General features: G+C 42.3%; 1 protein-coding gene across 1 annotated transcript in view; it reads left to right on the top strand.

Moving 5' to 3' along the window:
• LOC126334973 (uncharacterized) overlaps positions 1-23,456 on the top strand; it is a 67,848-nt gene that overhangs the window by 35,755 nt on the left and 8,637 nt on the right. Inside the window, exon 2 of the mRNA XM_049997762.1 lies at positions 23,092-23,321. Coding sequence (XP_049853719.1) covers positions 23,092-23,321 — 230 coding nt within the window. The remainder of the gene's footprint in view (positions 1-23,091; positions 23,322-23,456) is intronic.

Below are 23,456 nucleotides of genomic sequence, written 5' to 3'. Positions count from 1 at the left end.
TTGCTTTCTGCATTGCTCTCCAGGAAACCTGGTTCCCGGCAATGTGGACCCCTTCCCTCTGTGGCTATAGGAGATATTGCAAGAACTGTAGTGACTACAATAGTGTGTCAGGTGGAGTTTGTGTCTATGTCCTGAACTCAGTATGCAGTTAACCTGTGCCCCATCAAACCCCTCTTCAAGCTGTGGCTGTCAGGATAAGGATGACACAGGAAATACTTGTCTGCAATGTATATCTTCCTTCAGATGGTGCAGTACCCCTGAATGCATTGGCTGCACTGATTGATCAACTCCCTAAACCTTTCCCACTTTTGGGAGATTTTAACGCTCATAACACCTTGACGAGTAGCACCGTGCTAACTTGCTGAGGCAGAGATGTCGAAAATTTACTGTCACAACTCGACCTCTGCCTCTTAAATACAGGTGCCTCCACACATTTCAATGTGGACCATGGCACATATTCGGCCATTGATCTCTCCGTTTGCAGTCCTGGCCTTCTCCCATCTATCCACTGATGAACACGTGATGACCTGTTTGGGAGTGACCACTTCCCCATCTTCCTGTCACTGTTCCGGCATTAGGCTCACGGATGCCTGCCCAGATGGGCTTTAAACCAGGCAGACTGGAACACTTTCACCTCTGCTGTCACCGGAATCTCCCTCACATGGTAACATCTTGATGTGGTGGTTGAGCAGGTAACTATAACGGTCGTTTCTGTGGTAGAAAGTGCGGTCCCTCATTGTTTCAGGGTGCCCTCAGTGGAAGTCACTGAGGCAATTAAGGAGTGTCGGGGAGCTCTACAGTGGCACAAGTGGCACCCTTCCCTGGAACACCTCGCCCGTGTTCGCCAGATTATTAAAAGACAGAAACAGGAGTGTTGGGAGAGATAAGTCTCGACCATTGGGCGCCATATGTCACCTTCCCAAGTCTGGGCAAAGATCAAATGAGCTTTTGGGTACCAGACCCCAACAGATGTTCCTGGTGTTAACATAAATGGCGTGTTATCTACCGACGCAAACACGATTAGAGAGCGCTTTGCTGAGCACTATGCTCGGGCCTCTGCAGCAGTGAATTACTCCCAGCCTTACGCACTCTCAAACAGTGGCTGGAAGGGAAAGTCCTCTCGTTCACTCTCCTGGGCCAGATCAGATCCACAGTCTGATGATTAAACATCTCTCGTCTGACGTCTGACTAAAAGTGACATCTCTTTGTGATCTTCAATCGGATCTGGTGCAATGGCATCTTTCCATCGTACTGGTGGGAGAGCACCATCATACAAATGCTCAAACCCAGCAAAAACCTGCTTAATGTGGATAGCCATTGGCTCCTGGAGTCACGTGACATACTGGCTCTGTGCCAGGGCGGTTTCCACCTGGGTCGCTCTACCACAGATAATCTTGTGTCCCTCAAGTCTGCCATCTGAACAGCCTTTTCCAGACGCCAACACCCTGTTGCCCTCTTTGTTTAATTACGAAAAGCATATGACACCACCTGGCGACATCATATCCTTGCCACATTATGCGAGTGGGATCTCCGAGGTCCGCTCCCGATTTTTTATAGGATTTCCTGTCGCTTCGTACTTTCCATGTCCAAGTTGGTGTCTCCTATAGTTCCCCCCATATCCAGGAGAGTGATGCCCTGCAAGGCTCTGTATTGAGTGTATCTCTATTTTTAGTGGCCATTAAAGGTCTAGCAGCAGCTGTAGGTCTGTCTGTCTCACCGTCTCTTTATGCAGACAGCTTCTGCATTTCGTGCTGCTCCACCAGTACTGGTGTTGTTGAGTAGCACCTACAGGCAGCCATCCACAAGGTGCAGTCATGGGCTCTAGCCCACGGCTTCCAGTTTTCGGCCGAAAAGTCGTGTGTTATGCACTTCTTTCGGTGTTGTACCGTTCATCCGGAACCAGAACTTTATCTTTCTGATGATCCCCTCACTGTAGTGGAGACCTATCGATTTTTAGGACTGGTTTTCAATGCCCGATTGACTTGGCTTCCTGACATTCGTCAACTTAAGCAGAAGTGCTGGCACCACCACAATGGCCTCTGCTGCCTGAGCAACACCAACTGAGGTGCAGATCGAACTATGCTGTTGCAGCTCTACGCTGCTGCAGCTCTACAGAGCCCTTGTTGAATCCCGCCTTGACTATGGGAGTTTGGTTTATGGTTCACGGCCCCGTCAGTGTTGCGCCTGGAGTCCATCTGTGCTCTGGAACGGTCCAGTCATTCAGTGGTGTTTATGTGGACCGCAGGACATGTCAGAAACCCAGGCAACGAACTTGCTGACGTGCTGGCCAAACAGGCTACACGGAAACTGCTAATGGAGATCGGCTTTCCAATAACTGACCTGCATTTGTTTTCATGCCTTTAGGTTTTTTGGCTCTGGGAGACGGAATGGTGTAGTCTCAGTATGCACAACTGCATGCCATTAAGGAGACTACACGTATGACAGTACTCCATGCAGGCCTCTCGTAGGGACTATGTGGTTCTCGGCTGGCTCTGCAATGCCCATGCTTGAGCGACTCATGGCTACCTCCTGTGCCGTGAAGACCCGATTCAGTGTCGGTGTGGCACCTGGTTGACAGTGGCTCATATTCTGGAGTACTGTCCCACTTTGACTGTTCTTTAACAAAATCTTCGCTTACCAGACTCGTTGCTGCTAATTTTATCTGACAGCCCCTCATTGGCTGATTTAGTTTTACATTTTATTCGTGAAGATGGATTCTATCATTTGATCTACAGTTTAGTGCATGTCCTTTGTCCCTCTGTGTCCTCCACTCTAGTACTTTTAGGGTGGAGGTTTTAATCTGTTGCAGAGTGGCTGGCTTCTCCTTGTTATTCTCACAGTCAGCCAGCCATGGTAATCTGTTTTGTCATTTTAATCTCTTCTATCTGCTTCTTGCATTTCTGTGGTTTTCTTCTCCTCTTTTGTCCATTTAAGTGCTTGTTGCCCTACCATCGTTCTTGTTGTTTTCCCTTTCTCTCCGTTTTGTGTTGTCAGTCTCACTTGTTTTATTCTTACCCTTGTGGCATTATTTTATTCGTAACAGTGGACCTATGACCTAGGAGTTTGGTCTCTTTAAACCAACTAACCAACCAACCACCTTACAATACTGTTTGTTGTGGACTATAGCAGCTTGATTGTGACTACTTCTAACATTTTGTTATAATTCCTGCTTTGTTCTACAGGATTTATTTATCCCTCTAGTCAGCCATATATGCACATTTTACTGCTAGTACCTATTTAGAACATTCTTATGGAATCAACATTTAAAGAGCATGAGGAATGTGATAATTAAAAGCATTATATTTATCATGTACGTTATCGGCACTATAAACATCCTGCCACTTTTGTCACTTAATGAGGTTTAAAAAGCTCTCTACTGCCATTGCCATTGTATTAGCTTTTCTACATAGTTTGTAATTATGTAAAACATTTGTTCGAGTATAAAAACCTTCTAGAGTTAAAATTTGTGCATCATGGTCTGAAAGGCCATTCACCCTTTTACTAACAGAATGCCTATCTAGTAATGAAGAATGAGTAAAAATATTGTCTATGGCTGTGCTACTGTTCCTCTGCACCCTGGTTGTAAAACACACAGTCTGCGTCAGATCGTATGAATTTAGATCTTCCAACATGCTTTTTTGTGCACAGTTACATACAAAATTAATATTGAAGTCACCACATATAACTAATTTTTTGCACTTCCTATAAAGTGAACCGAGAACCCTCTCTAGCTTGAGCAGAAATGCTCGGAAGTCAGGGTTAGGGGACCTATAAACAAAAACAATTAGAAGTTTAGTTTCACTAAATTCGACTCCCCCTGTACAATGTTCAAATATGTTCAGTGCAATGCTGTGATACATCTATGGACTCGAATGGAATACTGTTTTTATGTACATAGCCACTCCCCCCACTCCACAAAGAACTTGAAAAACAACCAGCTAATCTGCATCCTGGTAAAAGAACTCTCCAAATTGTCAAATTATTGAAATGGTGCACCCATATACCAATAATGTCAGAGTCAACATCTAATAACTCTTGTATTTTGATGAAATATGCTAATCCCTCCACTACTTAGATACCTGACCTCCTCTGAAGGTGATATTCCATTGTTAGAGGGACTTCCTTTAAGCAGGAGTACCTATCAGCTGACTTCAGTCTAAAAAAGATGCAGCGCTAACACCAATTACTACAGGAATTTTTCAATGTGTGATCCCACCACCACCCACTACACTGTCACCTGTAATCTTTACCAGCCTCCCCTTCCCACACCTATTGAGGTGCAGACTATGCCTAGTGAAACCTGATCTATTGATAGACTCAACTGACACCAGTGTGAGCCATACCATACCCTGCGCTGTGTGTGCCTTCTCCTGTTCCATGTTAACACATCTAATAGCAACATTAAGATGAGGCTGATCATGATGCTAAAACGATTGCACTAAGTGCATGTTAGTGCTGCCAGTTTGAGGAGCTATTTTTGGTAGTATGGATCAAAGCAATATAAAAAAACGGTCCAGTAAAATGGGTTCTAAAATGGATAACTTAAGAGCTATAAGCACTTATTTGTCTTTGCTAATGCAAGACAGGTCTCTTCTATTGAACAAATATTCATGTCTCTTAAGATATGCATTTTAGAGGCAATATTTATGAGACAATTTTTTCTTATTTTGGCCCATACTACCTTCTTCCAAAATATGGAAAGCAAAGAGGATGCAGTAGAAGAGATTTGTTTCACAGTGTCCAAGATGAAGTGCTCATAGCTTATAAAAGATGCATTTTAGATCCTATGTTTACTAGGCTTTTTTGGCTCAAACTATCGTGCCTGTCGTATCCCTGAATAATGACCATCACCCTTGTGATGCCTTGTATATTGCTTTCATATATATCTGTTGCAGCTGAATTACTGTATGATTGCTAAAACCCCAAGTGATTTACTGGGGAATAATCAGGAATACCATTTTGAAGAAGAGTAGAGATGAGTGTTTGAGACACTCAAGGTTATCCTTTCATTAAGTCCAGTTTTAAAAATCTCCAATAAAAAATACAAAACTGTACTACACACAGAGGCCTGGGACCTGTCTTAACTTCTGAAATGTTTTGAAAAGACTAGAGTATTGAGGTATGGTTGGACCTCTCTGCAAATTCTGAGTCAGTCAGAATTTGAATCACAAAAAAGCTTTTCCACTGAACATGCCATCTTGAGTTTTTGCTAACCTCATATTAAAATATCTGAATGTACATGGTGACAAGATACACTCACTAGTGCTTCTTTGCGAGCCAGTGTTTCTTTGTGAGCAGTCTAAGGCATTTCACTACACAGATTCTAATGCTTTGGATGACTTAAAGTGGCGTAGTATGTGTGCAAAATCCCACTTCTGTAATGACAGACTGATTTGAGATGGTGAGCTGACTTTCCTTCCTGGTTAGCTTGCTGCTGCATCCTCCTCCTCCGAATTATATCTTCTAGGAACAGAAATTTCTCAAGACTCTTTCTACATATAAAAACAAGCAGACATACACAGTTTCTTTTGCTTAACTTCACGACACATATTTGAACATCAAACTTTTACAAGACTCATTCGCCACATAAACAAACACTATCAAGCAAGTCTCTTCATGTGTCCAAAGGTTAAAAACAGAGTTTATTTACACGTAAGAAAAGGTTGGCTTAAAATCCAAGTCCATTCTCATTGTGTATCTGAACACACGTCTTGTCCTCTCCATGTCCAAAATGAACAATAATTAACAAGATTTCAACTGTTTTTTCCCACTACAATAGTCAAAGTCATAAAACAGCACAGAATACACACACTCTCCTTGTCCTTTCACTAAGGCTTCCATGGTGCGACCGACAAACACTTGTCGGTGCCGTTTGACCGCCATGCCTACGATCTTCTTATTACACACTTCAGACCTGCATACACAGACAGGCGACTCGCAGTAGATAGCCTCTCTCACACTTGTATTTAAAATATCATGTGTTCGAGATGGTGAAAGGCCGAATGATTCTAGAATTTACCCGGAAATTTTCGAAGCACTAGAAGATGCCATCATTCTTATGGAGAAATCTAAAGTTAATTGATTTTGCGGTACAATGAGTAAGTGGTTCACTCATATTTTTCTGATAGAAAGTGGAAGGTCATGTTAGATTGATCATGCAGCTCTCTTTGAGTGGCGACAAATTACTACTGGTATGCATTTAATTGTTCAGTTCTGGGATCACTACTGTCCTTGCTATAGATAAAATGACCTCCCATCTTACGCTTATAAGATGGAAATAGTGTTATTGCTGATGATGCGAACACCATAATGAAACCCAATAGAGCTGCAGCAACAGGAGCAATAAATGAATATTCAAAAGTATTATTGTTTTACTCTTGGTAAATGATCTACCACTTAACTTAAGAAAAAATACAGTTCATTGAATTATTTATATCATTAGCTACTCCTGAACAGTACAGAACTGGTAAAAGAAAATATGTAAAACTTTTTTTTCAGATATCCTTGTGCACATTGACCAGAACTTGAATTCGAAGTTAAGTGTTATAGATCTTCCAAAATACTTGAGTTCAGCAACATTTCCTCATTGCGTAATTGCTGATTTTGATGATGAAAGCATTAGAAAATTAGCTTTCTCTGTGCACTTAGATTCATTGATATCATATGGAACAATTTTCTGTGAATTACATGTGCAGTATTCATTGCACAGAAATTTGCTGTAAGGAAAAATCTGATATCCACCCTTGACCTTCATGTTGGCAGACTTTTCAAAATTGGGTGTGCTTGTAACTGCCTCACAGTAAAATTATTCTCTTATCAAGTTTGTTGTGAAGATTCAGGCACAATTTGAAAATAATAGTTGCACTGAAAAATATAACACTAGGAACAAAAATAGCTCCCACTGTCCACAGCTGGTTTGTACTTTGTTAACATTGTCCTTGGGCACATTATTGGGGGTCTGTCATTTGGTTAGATCGTTCAGTAACTGGTGCCTTGAGTGCTTCTGAGGATACTCCATTTTTGGAGAATATGTTTCCACTGGCAGGCTTGCTATCTAGATGTTTTCCATGGTATTATAATTCATTTTCGTTGCCAGGAAGTGTCGTCATACGTTTTAGCTGGATGTACTGTCACCATGTTCCTCAATACACTGTAGTTTCTCTAAGCACATAGCTTTTTATAACCTGTACTTATACTGCCATTATGTTGTTGACAGCTTTTGCCTTGTAACCATATTTGGTCTTGTTGGCACTGATGTGTACCAAAATAAACTGGCATTCCAATTAAGCAAACCCTATCATTGTATTACCACACCAAAATTGTGGTAGTTTTTCTGTAAATGGCCATACCATAATGTTTATCAGTACAGAGGCATCCATAAGAATGTAGACACTCTTTGATAGTCAGTATTAATCAAACAAAATGACATACTGTTATAATTCTTGGGGGGGGGGGGGGGGGGGATGCGGTTATTTTGTGTGTTCAAAGTGACCCCCATTAGCAGCCAAACATTGTCAGTGCCGCTGAACTGTTGACTGAACTACGATGTGATAGCCCCATAGGACACCTCAGTGGTTGCTTGTAGCTCATTCAGTGTAGCTGGCTTCTGTGGATAAACTTCATTTTTTCAAGGTCCCCCATAGGTAGAAGTCAAGAGGTGTTAGGTCTGGAGACTGGTGGGTACTCGACAGCTTCTCTTTGCCTACCCATTTTCCAGGTAGATTTTCATCCAAGTACGCTCTGACATCTCTGTGGTAGTGAGGAGAGCACCATCTTGTTGTAGGTAAAATCTTTCATTTCAAAACTGCTCTCGGATGACAGGTAAAATCGATGTTAGCAGCATATGAAGATACACTTCAACAGTTACGGTACCTTCAGAGAAGAATGAAGCAATCAAACCACATGAATAATGTCCACACCATGCATTAACACCCAGTAGATCAACATGTTTGTGCACGGGAACATGAGGATTTTCTGTAGCCCAGTATAATGCAGTTGTAGTGGTTTACAGTACCATTCAATTTGAATTGCACCTTGTCATATCGGATAACCATCCTTGCAAACCATTCATCCTTGTGAAGCATGGCTTCAAACCACGTAAAATTTGTCGTACACTTGATCAGTTTACCCTGCTTTCATGTGCACCCTGCTTCACAGATATTTGAGATGGCCTATTAAAATGTTGCAACACAGTAGCACTCTAAGCTGGCTGGACCTGTTGATGTTTTTGGATGGGCAGGCATTTCCCTATGCACTTCCTGAATAGTAATGTCGGCTTCAAATTTATCCCAAATACTACCACAGTAGTACAAGTTTATATGCCAACTAGCTCTGCAGATGACAAAGAGGTTGAAGAAATGTATGTTGAGATAAGAGAAATTATTCAGATAGTGAAGGGAGATGAAAATTTAATAGTCATGGGGGACTGAAATTCGATAGTAAGAAAAGGAAGAGAAGGAAAAGCAGTAGATGAATATGGAATGGGATTAAGGAATGAAAGAGGAAGCTGCCTGGTAGTATTTTACATGGAGCATAGCATAATCATAGGTAACACTTGGTTCAAGAATAATAAAAGCAGGCTGTATACATGGAAGAGGCCTGCAGACACGGGAAGGTTTCAGATAGATTATATAATGGTAAGATAGAGATTTAGGAACCAGGTTTTAAATTGTAAGACATTTCCAGGGGGAGATGTGGACTCTGACCACAATCTATTGGTTATGAACTACAGATTGAAACTGGAGAAACTGCAAAAAGTTAGGAATTTAAAGGGATGGGACCTGGATAAACTGAAAGAACCAGAGGTTGTACAGAGTTTCAGAGAGAGCTTTAGGGAACGATTAACAAGAATGGAGGAAAGAAATATAGTAGAAGAAGATTGGGTAGCTTTGAGAGATGAAATAGTGAAGACAGTAGAGGATCGAGTAGGAATAAAGACAAGGGCTATTAGAAATCCTTGGGTAACAGAAGAGCTATTGAATGTAATTGATGAAAGGAGAAACTATAAATATGCATTAAATGAAGCAGGCAAAAAGGAATACAAAAGTCTTAAAAATGAGATTGGCAGGAAGTGCAAAATGGCTAAGCAGGCATGGCTAGAGGACAAATGTAAGGATGTAGAGGCTTATCTCACTAGGGGTAAGATAGATACTGCCTACAGGAAAATTAAAGAGGCCTTTGGAGAAAAGAGATCTACTTGGATGAATATCAAGAGCTGACGGAAAACCAGTTCTAAGCAAAGGAGGGAAAGAGTCTATACAGGGGCGATGTTCTTGAGGACAATATTATGGAAATGGAAGAGGATGTAGATGAAGATGGAATGGGAGATATGATACTGCATGAAGAATTTGACAGAGCACTGAAAAATCTAAGTCGAAACAAGGCCCCGGGAGTAGACAATATTCCATTAGAACTACTGATAGCCTTGGGAGAGCGAGCCCTGGCAAAACCCTACCATCTGGTGAGTGAGGTGTATGACACAGGCAAAATACCCTCAGACTTAAAGAAGAATATAATAATTCGAATCCCAAAGAAAGTGGGTGTTGGCGGATGTGAAAATCACTGAACTATCAGTTTAATAAGTCACAGAGGCAAAATACTTACACGAATTCTTTACAGACAAATGGAAAAACTGGTAGAAGCCGACCTCGAGGAAGATCAATTTGGATTCCGTAGAAATGTTGGAACCAGTGAGGCAATACTGACTGTACGACTTATCTTAGAGGATATATTAAGGAAAGGCAAACCTACATTTCTAGCAATTGTAGACTTAGAGAAAGCTTTTGACAATGTTGACTGGAATGCTCTCTTTCAAATTCTGAAGATGGCAGGGGTCAAATACAGGAAGGAAAAGGCTATTTAAAATTTGTAGAGAAACCAGATGGCAGTTATAAGAGTCGAGGGACATGAAAGGGAAGCAGTGGTTGGGAAGGGAGTGAGACAGGGTTGTAGCCTATCCCCGATGTTATTCAATCTGTATATTGAGCAAGCAGTTAAGGAAACAAAAGAGAAATCCATGGAGAAGAAATAAGAACTTTGACGTTTGCCAACGACATTGTAATTCTATCTGAGACAGCGAAGGACCTGGAAGAGCAGTCGAACGGAATGGACAGTGTCTTGAAAGGAGGATATATGATGAACATCAGCAAAAGCAAAATGAGGATAATACAATGTAGCCAAATTAAATCAGGTGATGCTGAGGGAAATAGATTAGGAAATGAGACACTTTAAACTAGTAGATGAGTTTTGCGATTTGGTGAACAAAATAACTAATGATGGTCGAAGTAGGGAGGATATAAAATGTAGACTAGCAGTGGCAAGGAAAATGTTTCTGAAGAAGAGAAATTTGTTAACATTGAATAGATTTACGTGTCAGGAAGTCTTTTCTGAAAGTATTTGTATAGAGTATAGCCGTGTGTGGAAGTGAAACATGGACGGTAAATAATTTATACGAGAAGAGAGTAAAAGCTTTCGAAATATGATGCTTCAGAAGAATGCTGAAGATTCTATGGATAGACCGCGTAACTAATGCGGAGGTACTGAATAGAATTGGGGAGAGGAGGAATTTTGTTGCACAACTTGGCTAGAAGAAGAGATCAGGTTGTAGGACATGCTCTGAGGCATCAAGGGATTGTGAGTTTAGTATTGGAGGGCAACGTTAAAAATCGTAGAGGAAGACCAAGAGATTAATACACTAAGCAGATTCAGAAGGATGTAGGTTGTAGTAGTTACTTGGAGAGGTAGAAGTCTGCATAGGATAGAGTAGCATGGAGAGCTGCATCAAACCAGTCTCCCGACTGAAGACAACAACAACATCGACGACAACAACGATGATAAATTATTATAAATGTTGGTGGCAAAGTTCTGAACACATTAAGCTATTGCCGTTGTACCTCCAGCATGTTTTCGTAATTCCAGTACTACGTCAGTATGGCCTTATGTTGCTCAAACAACACACTCACTTCTTTCATTGCTTAACTGTCCTCCTCTGGAAAATGCACACCAAGATCTGCTGAGAAACTAATGGAATACGCTACCACACAAAATTGCAACAATGTCATTTTGTTCCAAAGATATTGACTGTCAGAGTGTCTACATTTTTTCTGGACCTCTGTATATCAATGTTCCATCAGTGGAGTGATTGTTATAGTGAGTGATAACAACATGCCACAGAAACTTGCATAATTTTGCTGTGCAGTTCATATTGCTGATTAATCACTGCAAACAGTCCCAACAATAAAATAGGTAAGAGTAACTATGTGGAGCAACTTAAAATGTAACGACCACATGAAAAATAATTGTGGAAAAAGTTGCCTGGATAATATTCACTAGAAAATTTTTAAGGCTATGGACTCGTCTACTAAAGAAATGATTTCCAAAATATACATTTAAACAATGCTTCCATATGGCTTATCAGTCTGGTACCTTTATGAGATTAGATTAATAGAAGAGATACAAAATATCCAACAAAGAGTGGTGAGTTTCATCAAGGATTTATTTAGTAAGTGAGAATGTTACGGGGCTGCTCAACAAATTCCAGTGACATATGCTTAAAGGGAGGTGCTGAACAGCACAAGGTATTTAACTATTACATTTTGTATTCCTAAACACTTTTCATGAAATAAGCACAGTGAAAAAAAATCAGAAACTAGAGCTCATGTGGAGGTTTAACCCACAACCATTCTCACCGTACGACTTTCTCACATGGAGCGGACAAAGGGGAAAAAGGTAATGGTTTGAAAAGTACCCTCTGCAGCACATTGTATAGTACTTAGATGTAGATAGAAACGTACACAGTTCATTGTTACGCTCACAACCAATTGCATTACTTCGGATGTATTACATATTGCTATTATATAAATTTCATTAAATCTGAATCACATCATGACCACCAGAAAAGGCAAAGAGCACTTTATGTAGCTGGTTACAGAAATATTGCTGTTTTAAAGATATGAGGCACCAAATAAATGAGGTAAAAGAGGGTGCCAAAATGAGAGGACTTGCTAATATCTCTTTATTCTTAATTGGTTATCCCAAGCATTATTTATTATCATCTCTTCACTGCTCAGTTTTATAAGATGATAAGCTTTTAGCGACTTGTGATAGAAATCACATCCTAAAAGCCTTATTTTCTTTTACTATGGCATTATCATTTTTTATGATCAGAAACACAAAGTGCAACGTACTATAGACCGCAATAAAAGCTATCTGTGTGTGTTGTCAACTGGGTTCTTCTCTCAGCGACTGAATTAAAAATATTTATTGAGTAATGCATGCTGTGAGACTATTTCTCTGTTAGTTTTTGTTTGGAATGTCACAAGACTTATTTTTTAATGTTAAATTACGTTGTTAGCCATTAAAGTTACACCACCATGAAGACAGCATGAAACAAATGTCAAACTGGCATGAAGTGTCTACATGCTTGGTTATGCAAATAATTAGCATTTCATTTCATATGCAGAAAGTAGGTATGAGCAGTTCCATCTGTATTGTGTGAATAAGGAAGGATTGTACAGTTGGTTTCTCAATCAAAAATTGCATTTAAATTTTGGTTGGTTGTGAGACCATCATTTTATATCTTATGTAAGAAGGAGAAATATCTACCATCACATATTGGAATTTGACAGTGGCAGGGTTGTGAACCATTGAGACTACAGTTTTTAGGGTGCATAATATTGCAGCTCATCAGTCGCACTCTGACGACTGTCTTGTTAATACAGAATTGATGAGTTCAGGAGACCCATACTAAATCTTGTGCAGGACCTCAGTGGCCCTGTGTGAGTAATTCCTGAGGGGACATATGTATTGCTCACTCAGGTGTGCAGGTTGTACAGCTTTGTTCCATACTGTGAGTCAGTAAATGGGCTCGTTTGTAGAAATAAGCCTATCCACGCAAACACTGTGATGGCACCTCAAGCACCACAGATGGTGGCAACTTTCCATGGTGCATCAGCAGAGAGAGGCCTGCTGGCAGTTGTGGGCCCATTGAAACTTGATGCAGGATTGTCATAATGTTCACTTTTTCACACAAGTCCCGATTTGCATAAACAACACAGCTGACATACCCGTACATGGGGACAACACGGAAAATGAATGTTGCCAGGTTGCATTCATCATTGTCACATGGACCCAAGCATCCTGTGTGCCAACAGGCGAGAGTATTAATATCGCACTAGTTAACTACCAAAGCATCCACAACAAACTGCTAGAGTTTGAGGTGCTCCTGAAAAGCAGTGAAGCTTACTTAGTACTATGTACAGAAAACTGGTTGAAACCTGAAATTTATAGCAGTGAGAATTTTGAGGAAAATTTAAGTGTATAGCAAAAGAAAAGGCTAATAGGGAATGGAGGTGGTGTATTTTTTGCAGTAGACAAACTTAAACCCACCAAGATAAAAACTGAAGCTGCATGGGAGATTGTGTGGTCAAGACTCAGTATCAAGGGTGGGCATATAATGGTAACTGGATTCTTATGTCACCAGAAGACTTACCTCCTGATGTAACAAAAAACTTAAGAGACAACATCAGTTTGCTTGTAGGTAAGTTTCCCAGTCATGCTGTAATCATCAATGGAGACTTTAATCATCTAACAGTCAAGTGGCAAAATTACAGTTTTGTTGGTGGTGGACATGAGAAGATATACTGTGAAACATTACTAAATGTCTTATCTGAAAACTACCTAGAACAGGTATTTTGTAACCCCACTCCTGATGGAAATATATTAGATCTACTGGTAAGAAATAGATGTGACATCTTTTAGGATATGCACATAGAACATCATATCAGTGATCATGATGCAGCTGTGGCAACACTCATTACCAAAATGCATAGGACAACTAAAACAGACTAGATAAAATAAGCAATAGTCACATCTAAATGAGGAACACGAAACTTTCAGCACAGGAGAGGGGCATGTAGAGGAACAATGGCACAAGTTTGAAAGAATAGTTGGCCATGCACTGGATAGATATGTGCCCAGCTGAACAGTTCATAATTGGAGATACCCTCTGTGCTGCTTGAAACTTAAGAAACAGAGACTACAGTGTAATAAGTGTAAATTAAAGCATAGAGCTATAGACAGATACTGAATGAAACATATTTTGGCTGTGCAGAGGGCAATATACGAAGCCTTCAATGATTACCATAACAGAATAATGTCAATTGATCTTTCATGAATCCCAAAGAAATTCTGGCTGTGTGTAAAGGCTGTTAGTGGCATCAAAGCTAGTTCCTAGCCACTTATGAATGAGACAGGAACTGAAATTGAGGGTAGCAAAGCAAAAGCTGAAATGCTTAACTACGTTTTCAAGTGTTCCTTTACAGAAGAAAACCCAGGAGAATTGCCCCAATTTAATCCTTGTACCGCTGAAAAGAAGAGTGAAATAAGTGTTAGTGTCATTGGTGTTGAGAAACAGCTGAAATTGTTAACATTAGACGAACCTCCAGGCTCCAGTGAATCCCTATCAGATTCTATACTGAAATACAGCTGAGTTAGCCCCTCTTTTCACTATAATCTAATGTATATTCCTGGAACAAGAAATCATGTCCACTAGTTGGATCCTCCTTTGGGTCTGGGGGTTAGAATAGGCCCGAGGCATTCCTGCCTGTCGTAAGAGGTAACTAAAAGGAGTCTCACACGTTTCGGCCTTTATGTCATGGTCCCCTGTAGAGTTTGACTTCCGTTCATCCAAATTTTTCCGAAGAGCAAGCTAATTGGGGAAGGGCGCCTTACGTGGTGCATTGTGTCCATCATGTGCTGAGACCTATCGCATCCTTCATCAATGTGGATCTGCACCTCGGCTCATTCTCCAACTGTTGGGCAATGTCACCCTCCTGGGTGCACCTGATATCCAGCACGGTAGCCTGTCCATTGTGGTGGGACCGCCATGTACCCTGTTGGCTGTAGCCCCCTGACCACACAGGGATCGCTCTGCTGATGCCTGTGCCGTTAACTTCCCACGTATGCTGAGGAGTAGATGCCCGTCACCTGGGGGCATCAGGACTCCTGGCAATGGCCAACCTGCGGCTGGGTGGCGCCCATGGGAGGGACCCCTGGTCGGAGTGGGTGGCATCAGGGCGGGTGACACACTATGAAGCATAGCACATCATCTCTTACTGGTGGTCAAACACCAGCAGTCCCTAAGCAGTCATGGGCTAAATTCAATGCACAGAAGTACAGCCCCAAATTGTTCCCCTCCCTGGCCACACGATGGGAGGAACTTCAGGCTAAGGATGGCAGCGGCTCTTATTTGCCCTGGTACCTTGTATGTTCAAGAACTGATGGGGAATCTTTTATGACAATGAAGCCTCAGTTTTTTGAGCATTTAGAGGACGGGTTTGGGAAGGTGGAGGGCTTGTCCAAAATGAGATCTGGGTCAGTCTTGATCAAAACAGCATCTTCTGCTCAGTCATGGACGTTACTGGCTTGTGACTAGCTGGGGTATGTTTCGATAACCATCACGGCCCATAAGAGGTTGAATATGGTCCAGGGTATCATATTTCACAGGGACCTCCTTTTGCAGTCTGATGATGATCTGCACACCAATTTAGAGCGGCGAGGTGTATGTTTCATTTGGCGTGTCCACCAGGGTCCTAGGGATAATCAGGTTGCTACCAGTGCCTTCATCTTGGCCTTCGAGGGTGATGGTCTACCGCTGTGATGTAAAGCCCTATATCCCTCCCCAAATGCAGTGCTTTAAATGTTGGATGATCGGCCATATGTCTTCCCACTGTACTTCCAATGTCACATGTCGAGATTGCAGACACCCATCACATCTCAATACTCTATGTGCCTCGCCTCCCATCTGTGTCAGCTGCGGAGAGCATCATTCCCCTTGTTTGCGTGACTGCAGGATTCTCCAGAAAGAAAGGAAAATCATGGAGTACAAGACCCTGGACCGACTGACCTACACTGAGGCTAATAGGAAATCTGACTGCCTACATCCTGTGCATATGACATTGTGTTATGTGCCCACTACAACAGTTCTAACCCCATCAGCTCTGCCAACCCCCGTCACCTCTCAGAGCCCGAAGACTACACCTCCCCTTTTGATGGTGGAGGCACTTCCCTCCCTGTTGTTCCTGCACCACCTACTTCAGGAGCAACACCCCCCTCCCCCAAACCATCAGGGATATCAGTCCCCACTTGTGTGCTGGAGAAGCAAAAGTCTCCTTCAGGTACTCTCGCTAAAAAGGGGTCCCTTGGGTAATTCCATTCCCAGGTTTCTGCTAGTGGAAAAGATTACACCCACCAGTGGCTGAAGAGCCCAAAAGCAGCTGGTCATAGGGCTTCACACTCGTCCCCAGTCCCAGAGACTGAATCAGTGAAGTCCTCCCAGCCAGAGGAACCTAAGGAGCAGCGAGAGAAATCCAAAAAGAAGATCCCCAAGACCAAGGGAATTGCATTGGCCCCCATACCACCACTTCCTACAAGCTCTGCATCTGCAGACGAGGTGGAGATTCTGGCATCCACTGAGGACCTAGAGCTCACCGGACCATCAGACACAATGGATATAGACTGCTCAGGCAATAAGTCGGTGGCAGCAGGTGACCCTGAGGTGTAAACTGCCTCATTGTAGTCTCCATGCGTTCCCAGTCTCACGATGACATCATCCTCTAGTGTAATTGCGGCGATTCTTTCCACCGCCTGGCTGAGCTAAGGCAACAGTTAAGCTTTACACCTGCTTCCTGCGTTGCCCTCCAGGAAACCTGGTTCCCGGCAATGCGGACCCCTGTCCTCTGTGGCTATAAGGCATATTACAGGAACTGTAGTGACTATAATCGAATGTCAGGTGGAGTCTGCGTTTATGTCCTAAACTCAGTCTTTAGTGAAACTGTGCCCCTTCAAACTCCTCTTGAAGCCGTGGCTTTCAGAATAAGGGCGACACAGAAAATAGCTATCTGCAATTTATATCTTCTTCCAGATGGTGCAGTACCCCTGAATGTATTAGCTGCACTGATTGACCAACTCCCTAAACCTTTACTAGTTTTGGGAGATTTTAATGCCAGTTACCCCGTGTGGGTAGGCAGTATGCTTACTGGCCGAGATGTTGAAACTTTCCTGTCTCAGTTTGACCTCTGCCTATTAAATACTGGGATCACTACACATTTCAGTGTGGCTCATGGTAGTTATTTGGCCATTGATTTATCAATTTACATCCCAGGACTTCTCCCATTCATCCACTGGAAAGTACATGACGACTTGTGTGGTAGTGATCACTTCCCCATCTTATTGTCACTGCCCCAGCATCAGGCACATGGATGTCTGCCCAAATGGGCTTTAAACAAGGCGGACTGGGAAACTTTCACCTCTGCTGTCACCATTGAATCTCCCCCACACGGGAACATCGATGTGATGGTTGAGCATGTGACTACAACAATCCTTTCTTTGGCAGAAAACACGATCCCTCTCTCTTTTAGAGTGCCCCGGTTAAAGGCAGTCCCTTGGTGGTCGCTGGAAGTCGCTGAGGCAGTTAAGGAACATCAGTGAGCTCTAAGTGGCATAAGTGGCACCCTTCCCTGGAGCACCTCATAGCCTTTAAACGGCTCTGTGCCCGTGTTCGCCAACTTATAAAATGATGGAAGCAGGAGTGTTGGGAGAGATAAGTCTTGACCATTGGGTGCCATACGTCACCTTCCCAAGTCTGGGCAAAGATCAAATGAGTCAGATGATTAAACATCTCTCATCTGACACAAGCGACATCTCCTCGTCATCTTCAACCAGATCTGGTGTAATGGCTGGAGAGCACCATCATTCTGGTGCTCAAACCCAGTAAAAACCTGCTTGATGTGGATAGCTGTTGGCCCATTAGCCTCACCAACATTGTGTGTAAGCTGTTGGAAGGTATGGTGTCGGCAGTTGGGTTGGGTCGGGTCCTGGAGTCACAGGCCATACTGGATCGATGTCAGGGCAGCTTCCACCAGGGTCTCTCTACCACTGATAATCTTGTGTTCCTCAAATCTGCTGTCCGAACAACCTTTTCCAGATGCATACACCTGTGTGCTGTCTTTTTTGATTTACAAAAAGCATATGACACCACCTGGCAACATCATATCCTTGCCACATTATATGAGTTGGGTCTCTGAGTCCCGCTCCCCATTTTTATCCAAAATTTCCTGTCGCTTCATACTTCCCGTGTCCAAGTTGGTGCTTCCCCTAGTTCTCCCCATATTCAGAAGAATGTGGTCCCTCAAGGCTCAGTACTGGTGTTGCTGAGTAGCACCTACAGGCAGCCATACACAAGGCACAGTCATGGGCTCTAGCCCATGGTTTCCAGTTTTAAGCTGCAAAGTCGTGTGCTATGCACTTCTGTCAGTGTTGTACTGTTCATCCGGAACCAAAACTTTACCTTAATGATGATCCACTAACTGTAATGGAGACATATCAATTCTTAGGACTGGTTTACGACACCCGATTGACTTGGCTTCCTCACCTTCATCAGCTTAAGCAGAAGTGCTGGCAGCATCTCAATGCCCTCTGCTGCCTGAGCAACACCAAATGAGGTGCAGATCGCTCTACGCTGCTGCAGCTCTACAGAGCCCTTGTTCAATCCTGCCTTGACTGTGAGAGTTTGGTTTATGGTTCGGCGGCACCCTCAGCATTGCGTTTACTCAACCCAGGGCAGCTCTGTGGCATTCGTCTAGCAACAGTAGCTTTTAGGATGAGTCTGGTGACGAGTGTCCTGGTTGAGACCTGAGTCCCTCCGTTGCAGGTTAGGCATGCACAACTGCTGGCCAGTTAAATTGCACATGTTTGCAGTTCACCTGTGCATCCGAATTACCGTCTCCTTTTCCCACCCACAGCGGTTCATCTCCCGCATCGGCGGCCCAGATCATGGCTTCCAATTGCAGTTTGTCTGGTCCCTTATTTCTGAACTGGAGTCCTTGACTTTACCACCTATACTTGAGGTCCATTCATGTACACCTCCATGGTGTACACCTAGCCCGTTGCTCTGCCTGGACCTCTCACATGGCCCTAAGGACTCAGTAAACCCCGCAGCTCTCTGCTACAATTTCTTCTTGATTCTTGACATGTATCTAGGTCATGAAGTGGTTTACACCGAGGGCTCTATGGCTGATGATCACGTTGGCTTCGCGTATGTGCATGGAGAACATATTGTTTAGCATTCCTTGCCCAATGGCTGCAGTGTTTTCTCTGCCCTGCTGGTTGCTATATCTTGTGCTCTTGAGCATGGCCATTCGCGTGCCCTGGGGAGTCGTTTCTTCTGTATACTGACTCCTTGAACAGCCTACAAGCTATCAACCAGTGCTACCCTCGTCAACCGTTGGTAGTGACCATCCAGGAGTCCATCTATGCCCTGGAATGGCCCAGTCGTTCAGTAGTGTTTGTCTGGATCCCAGGTCACATTGGAATTTCAGACAACAAAATTACCATTTGGCTGTCCAAACAGGCTACACAGAAACAACTTATGGAGATTGGCTGTGTGGAATACCTCCATGAGGGCTTCTCGGAGGGACTCTGTGGTTCTCTGTCGGCTCTGCATTGGATGCGCTTGGATGACATGTGGCTACCTCCTGCGCTGTGATGACCCACATCAGTGTCGGTGCAGCACCCGGCCAACGGTGGCCCGTATCTTGGTGAGCTGTCCTCCTTTGACTGCCCTGTGAAGGAGTCTTCAGTCACCGGACTCGTTGTCATTAATTTTAGCTGACAACGCCCCATCGGCTAATTTAGTTTTATGCTTTATACATGATGGTGGGTTTTATCATTCTATATAAGTTTTCACACTTGTCCTGTGTCCCCTTGTGTTCTCCACTCTAATACTTTACGCTGGATGTTTTAATGTGTTGCAGAGTGGCTGGCCTTTCCTTTTTGTTCTCGTGGTCGGCCAGTCACAGTCATCTGCTCTCTTGTTTTTACTCCTTCTACCTGTTTCTTGCTACTTTCTGTGGTTTTCTTTTCCTGTTTTTCTGAATAGTAGCATTGCTTGTCCTTCTGTCGTTCTTCTGATTCTTCCATTCTCCTGTTATTGTGCTGTACATCTCCTTTCTTTTCTTCTTTCCCTTGTGCAATTATTTTACTGGGAACAAGGGACCAATGATCTTGCAGTTTGGTCCCTTGCCCCCTCCTTTGAACAACCACCACCACCAACAACAACAACAACAACAACAACATTAGTTGGAAGAAAGCACAGGACACACCAGTTTACATTAAGGGTAGTATAAGTGAAACATAAAGCTGCTGTTCAGTATACTTGACGTTGATTTGTTGTAGAATTTTAGAACATATTCTGAGCTTAAAAATAATGAGGTATCTCAGACAGAATGACCTTCTCCATGCCAACCAGTTTGGATTCGGAAAACATTGATCATGTGAAATCCAACTATCACTTTTCTTGCATGCTGTACTGAAAGCTGTGGATAAAGACAGTCAGCTAGCTGCAGTAATTCTTGATTTCCAGAAAGCATTTGGCTTAGTATCACATCTATGCTAATTATCAAAAGTGTGATAATATTGGGAATCAAGCAAATTTGTGATAGGCTTGAGTTTTCCTGGTAGAGTCATCATCAGATGTAGAAGCAACTTAGGGTGTCCCTAGGAAAATGGGTTCGGACCCTCCCTGTTTGTTACATATTAATGTCCTTGCGGACAATATTAATAGTAACCTCAGACTTTTTTCAGATGATGCAGTTATCTGTAGTGAAATACAGTCTGAAAGAAGCTGCATAAATATTCAGTCACATCTTTGTAAGATTTCAAAGTGGTGCAGAGGTTAGCATCTTGCTTTAAATGTTCAGGAATGTAAAATTGTGCACTTTACAATAATAAAAAAATAGCGGTATCTTATGGCTATGTCAGTGAGTCACAGTTGGATTTAGCCAACTCTTAAAAATACTGTGATGTAATGCTCTGTAAGAATATGAAATGGAATGATCACATAGGCTCAGTCATGGGTAAAGCAGGTGGCAGAGTTCAGTTTATTGCTAGAATACTAGGGAAATGCAATCAGTCTACAAAGTAGATGCCATACAAAGCAGTAGTGTGACCCATTGCAGAATATCGCTCAAGTGTGTGGGACCCATACCAAATAGGACTAGCAGGGCGTATTGAAAGTGTACACAGAAGAGCAGCACAAATGGTCACAGGTTTGTTTAACCCTTGGGAGTGTGTCACAGATATGCTGAAGAAACTGCACTGGAAGACTCTTAAAAATAGATGTAAACTGTCCTGAGAAAGTCTACTAATGAAGTTTCAAGAACCGGCTTTAAATGACTCTAGGAAAATACTAGAACCCCCTGTGTATTGCTTGCATGAGGATCATGAGAAAAAGGTTAGATAAATTACAGCATGCACAAAGGCATTCAAGCAATCGTCCTTCCCCTACTCCACATGTGAATGGAATGGGAAGAAACTCGGACAGGTGCAGCGGGAAGTACCCTCTGCCATGCACTTCACAGTGGTTTGCAAAGTGTAGATGTATATGTAGTGTAACCGTAGACCACATGTCTTTGCTATCCTGATATCTCAGTACAGAAGGTGTTGGACTACTGTCTAGGCCGACACATTCTGCAGATCTCTCATTGAAAACATCTGGTCATTGGTTCTCATGTGACTGGAACACTCCCACTTCCCACTTGCTATGTCTGATGAACTCTTTCAAAATTTGATTAAACTTGCTAGAGGAATACTGAGAGGGACCTTTTAGGTGAATTCCATTCTGCTAAGGAACACACAATTTAAAAAAAAAAATCTGGTTAGGGAATGCCATTAATTCTTTGAAAAGTTGCAAGAAAAAGTGCAGTGAGTCACTCAGTTTTCATATACTTTTGTCTAACCTTACTTTAACAATCTTAACTCAAATCAACAGAAGAATAAAACAACAATATTCCCAATTTCGTACCATCACACACGCAAAAATTTTTCCTTTCTCTTTGGCCAATACCTATTATGTCTTTTTCCCTTCCACTATCTAAAAGTTTACACATCAGCAGAATAAAATAAACTCACTAGTTCCCCACTATATTCTTTGAAAGGAAGGGAGTTCTGTGTGTTCATACATTACCAATCGGTTATCACGTTACCCAGAATGTGTGCACATCAGACAAAGCCAACTCTAGCAATATCAATTAAAAATTCAAAGTCACTTCCCTTTGTGCAATAATATAACTTACATAAATATAATGCCTTTTGTGTCTGTGTATGTGTGGATGGATATGTGTGTGTGTGTGTGTGTGTGTGTGTGTGTGTGTGTGTGTGTGTGTGTGCGTGCGTGCGTGCGCGAGTGTCCACCTGTCCTTTTTTTCCCCTAAGGGAAGTCTTTCCGCTCCCGGGATTGGAATGACTCCTTACCCTCTCCCTTAAAACCCACATCCTTTCGTCTTTCCCTCTCATTCCTGAAGAAGCAACCATCGGTTGCGAAAGCTAGTAATTCTGTGTGTGTGTGTGTGTGTGTGTGTGTGTGTGTGTGTGTTTCGTTCATGTGCCTGTCTGCCGGCGCTTTCCCGCTTGGTAAGTCTTGGAATCTTTGTTTTTAATGTCTTTTTTTAATAGACAGCTGCTTCAGCAGGCAGAGAAATTACTCCATAGACATGCTATTTCTTCAGTGGCCGGTTGCTTGGCTTCCCAGGCTGATCACTAAAGACACTGCTATTGTGCTAGGCTGAGAAGCTCAAGATGTCAGTCATATCATTTCTGCTAACCAAAATTCCTTGGTCTTTCACAACTTTCAAAATGAGTTTATGGTGATTTTTTTTTTTTTTTTTTTTTTTTTTTTCATTTTACTGACAGTTAATTTGTGTTTCCTTAACAACCATGCTTAACAGGTAATTGCAGATATGTTAGGACCAAATGCTTGTCTTAGTGACGAAAAATTTAATGAACAGTTGTTGGATTATCACAAAACTTTATATATAATACAAGGAGTTTCAGTATTGTCCAAATATTATTCTTCATTGTTACTTGGGTATTTTGAGTTTATAGGTGAGTATATGATAAAGTTTTAAACAATTTTGACATTTAATGTACAACCAAAATGCTTTTTTTTTTTTAAAAAAAAAAAGGTGTGTGGAAAATATTGTTGTTACTGACTCATAGTGCTATTTTAAGATGTTTCAACTCTACTGAACTGTCTAGGGACTACAGGAGTTAGCCCAGCAGTCAAGAAGTCAACAATCAGGCTGTGTAATACGCAACCCAAGCACTGTCACATTGCCACCAACATATGAAGCCCTCATGGGTACTACTGAATCACATGGTGGTAGCACCTCAACAGAAGCACCTCCACCTACATATGAGGAAGCAATGTTCCTCATGGGTGATGAAAAGCTGTGTGTTGTGCTTGATGATCCCAAATATCCTACTACGTAAGTACCGATTATATTTTTTAACAGTACCAGTAAGAAATATTTTTATGTCTTTAGTTTTTAGACTACATTCACAGCAATCTTTAGGGTGTGGGAAACGTTATTATTGTTAAGGTACATAGTTGCCAGAAAGGA

This window comes from Schistocerca gregaria, chromosome 2, assembly GCF_023897955.1.
Source record: "Schistocerca gregaria isolate iqSchGreg1 chromosome 2, iqSchGreg1.2, whole genome shotgun sequence".
NCBI classification, from domain to species: domain Eukaryota; kingdom Metazoa; phylum Arthropoda; class Insecta; order Orthoptera; family Acrididae; genus Schistocerca; species Schistocerca gregaria.
Note: the sequence above shows the minus strand (reverse complement) of the source record. Positions and strands in the feature narration are given on the sequence as shown.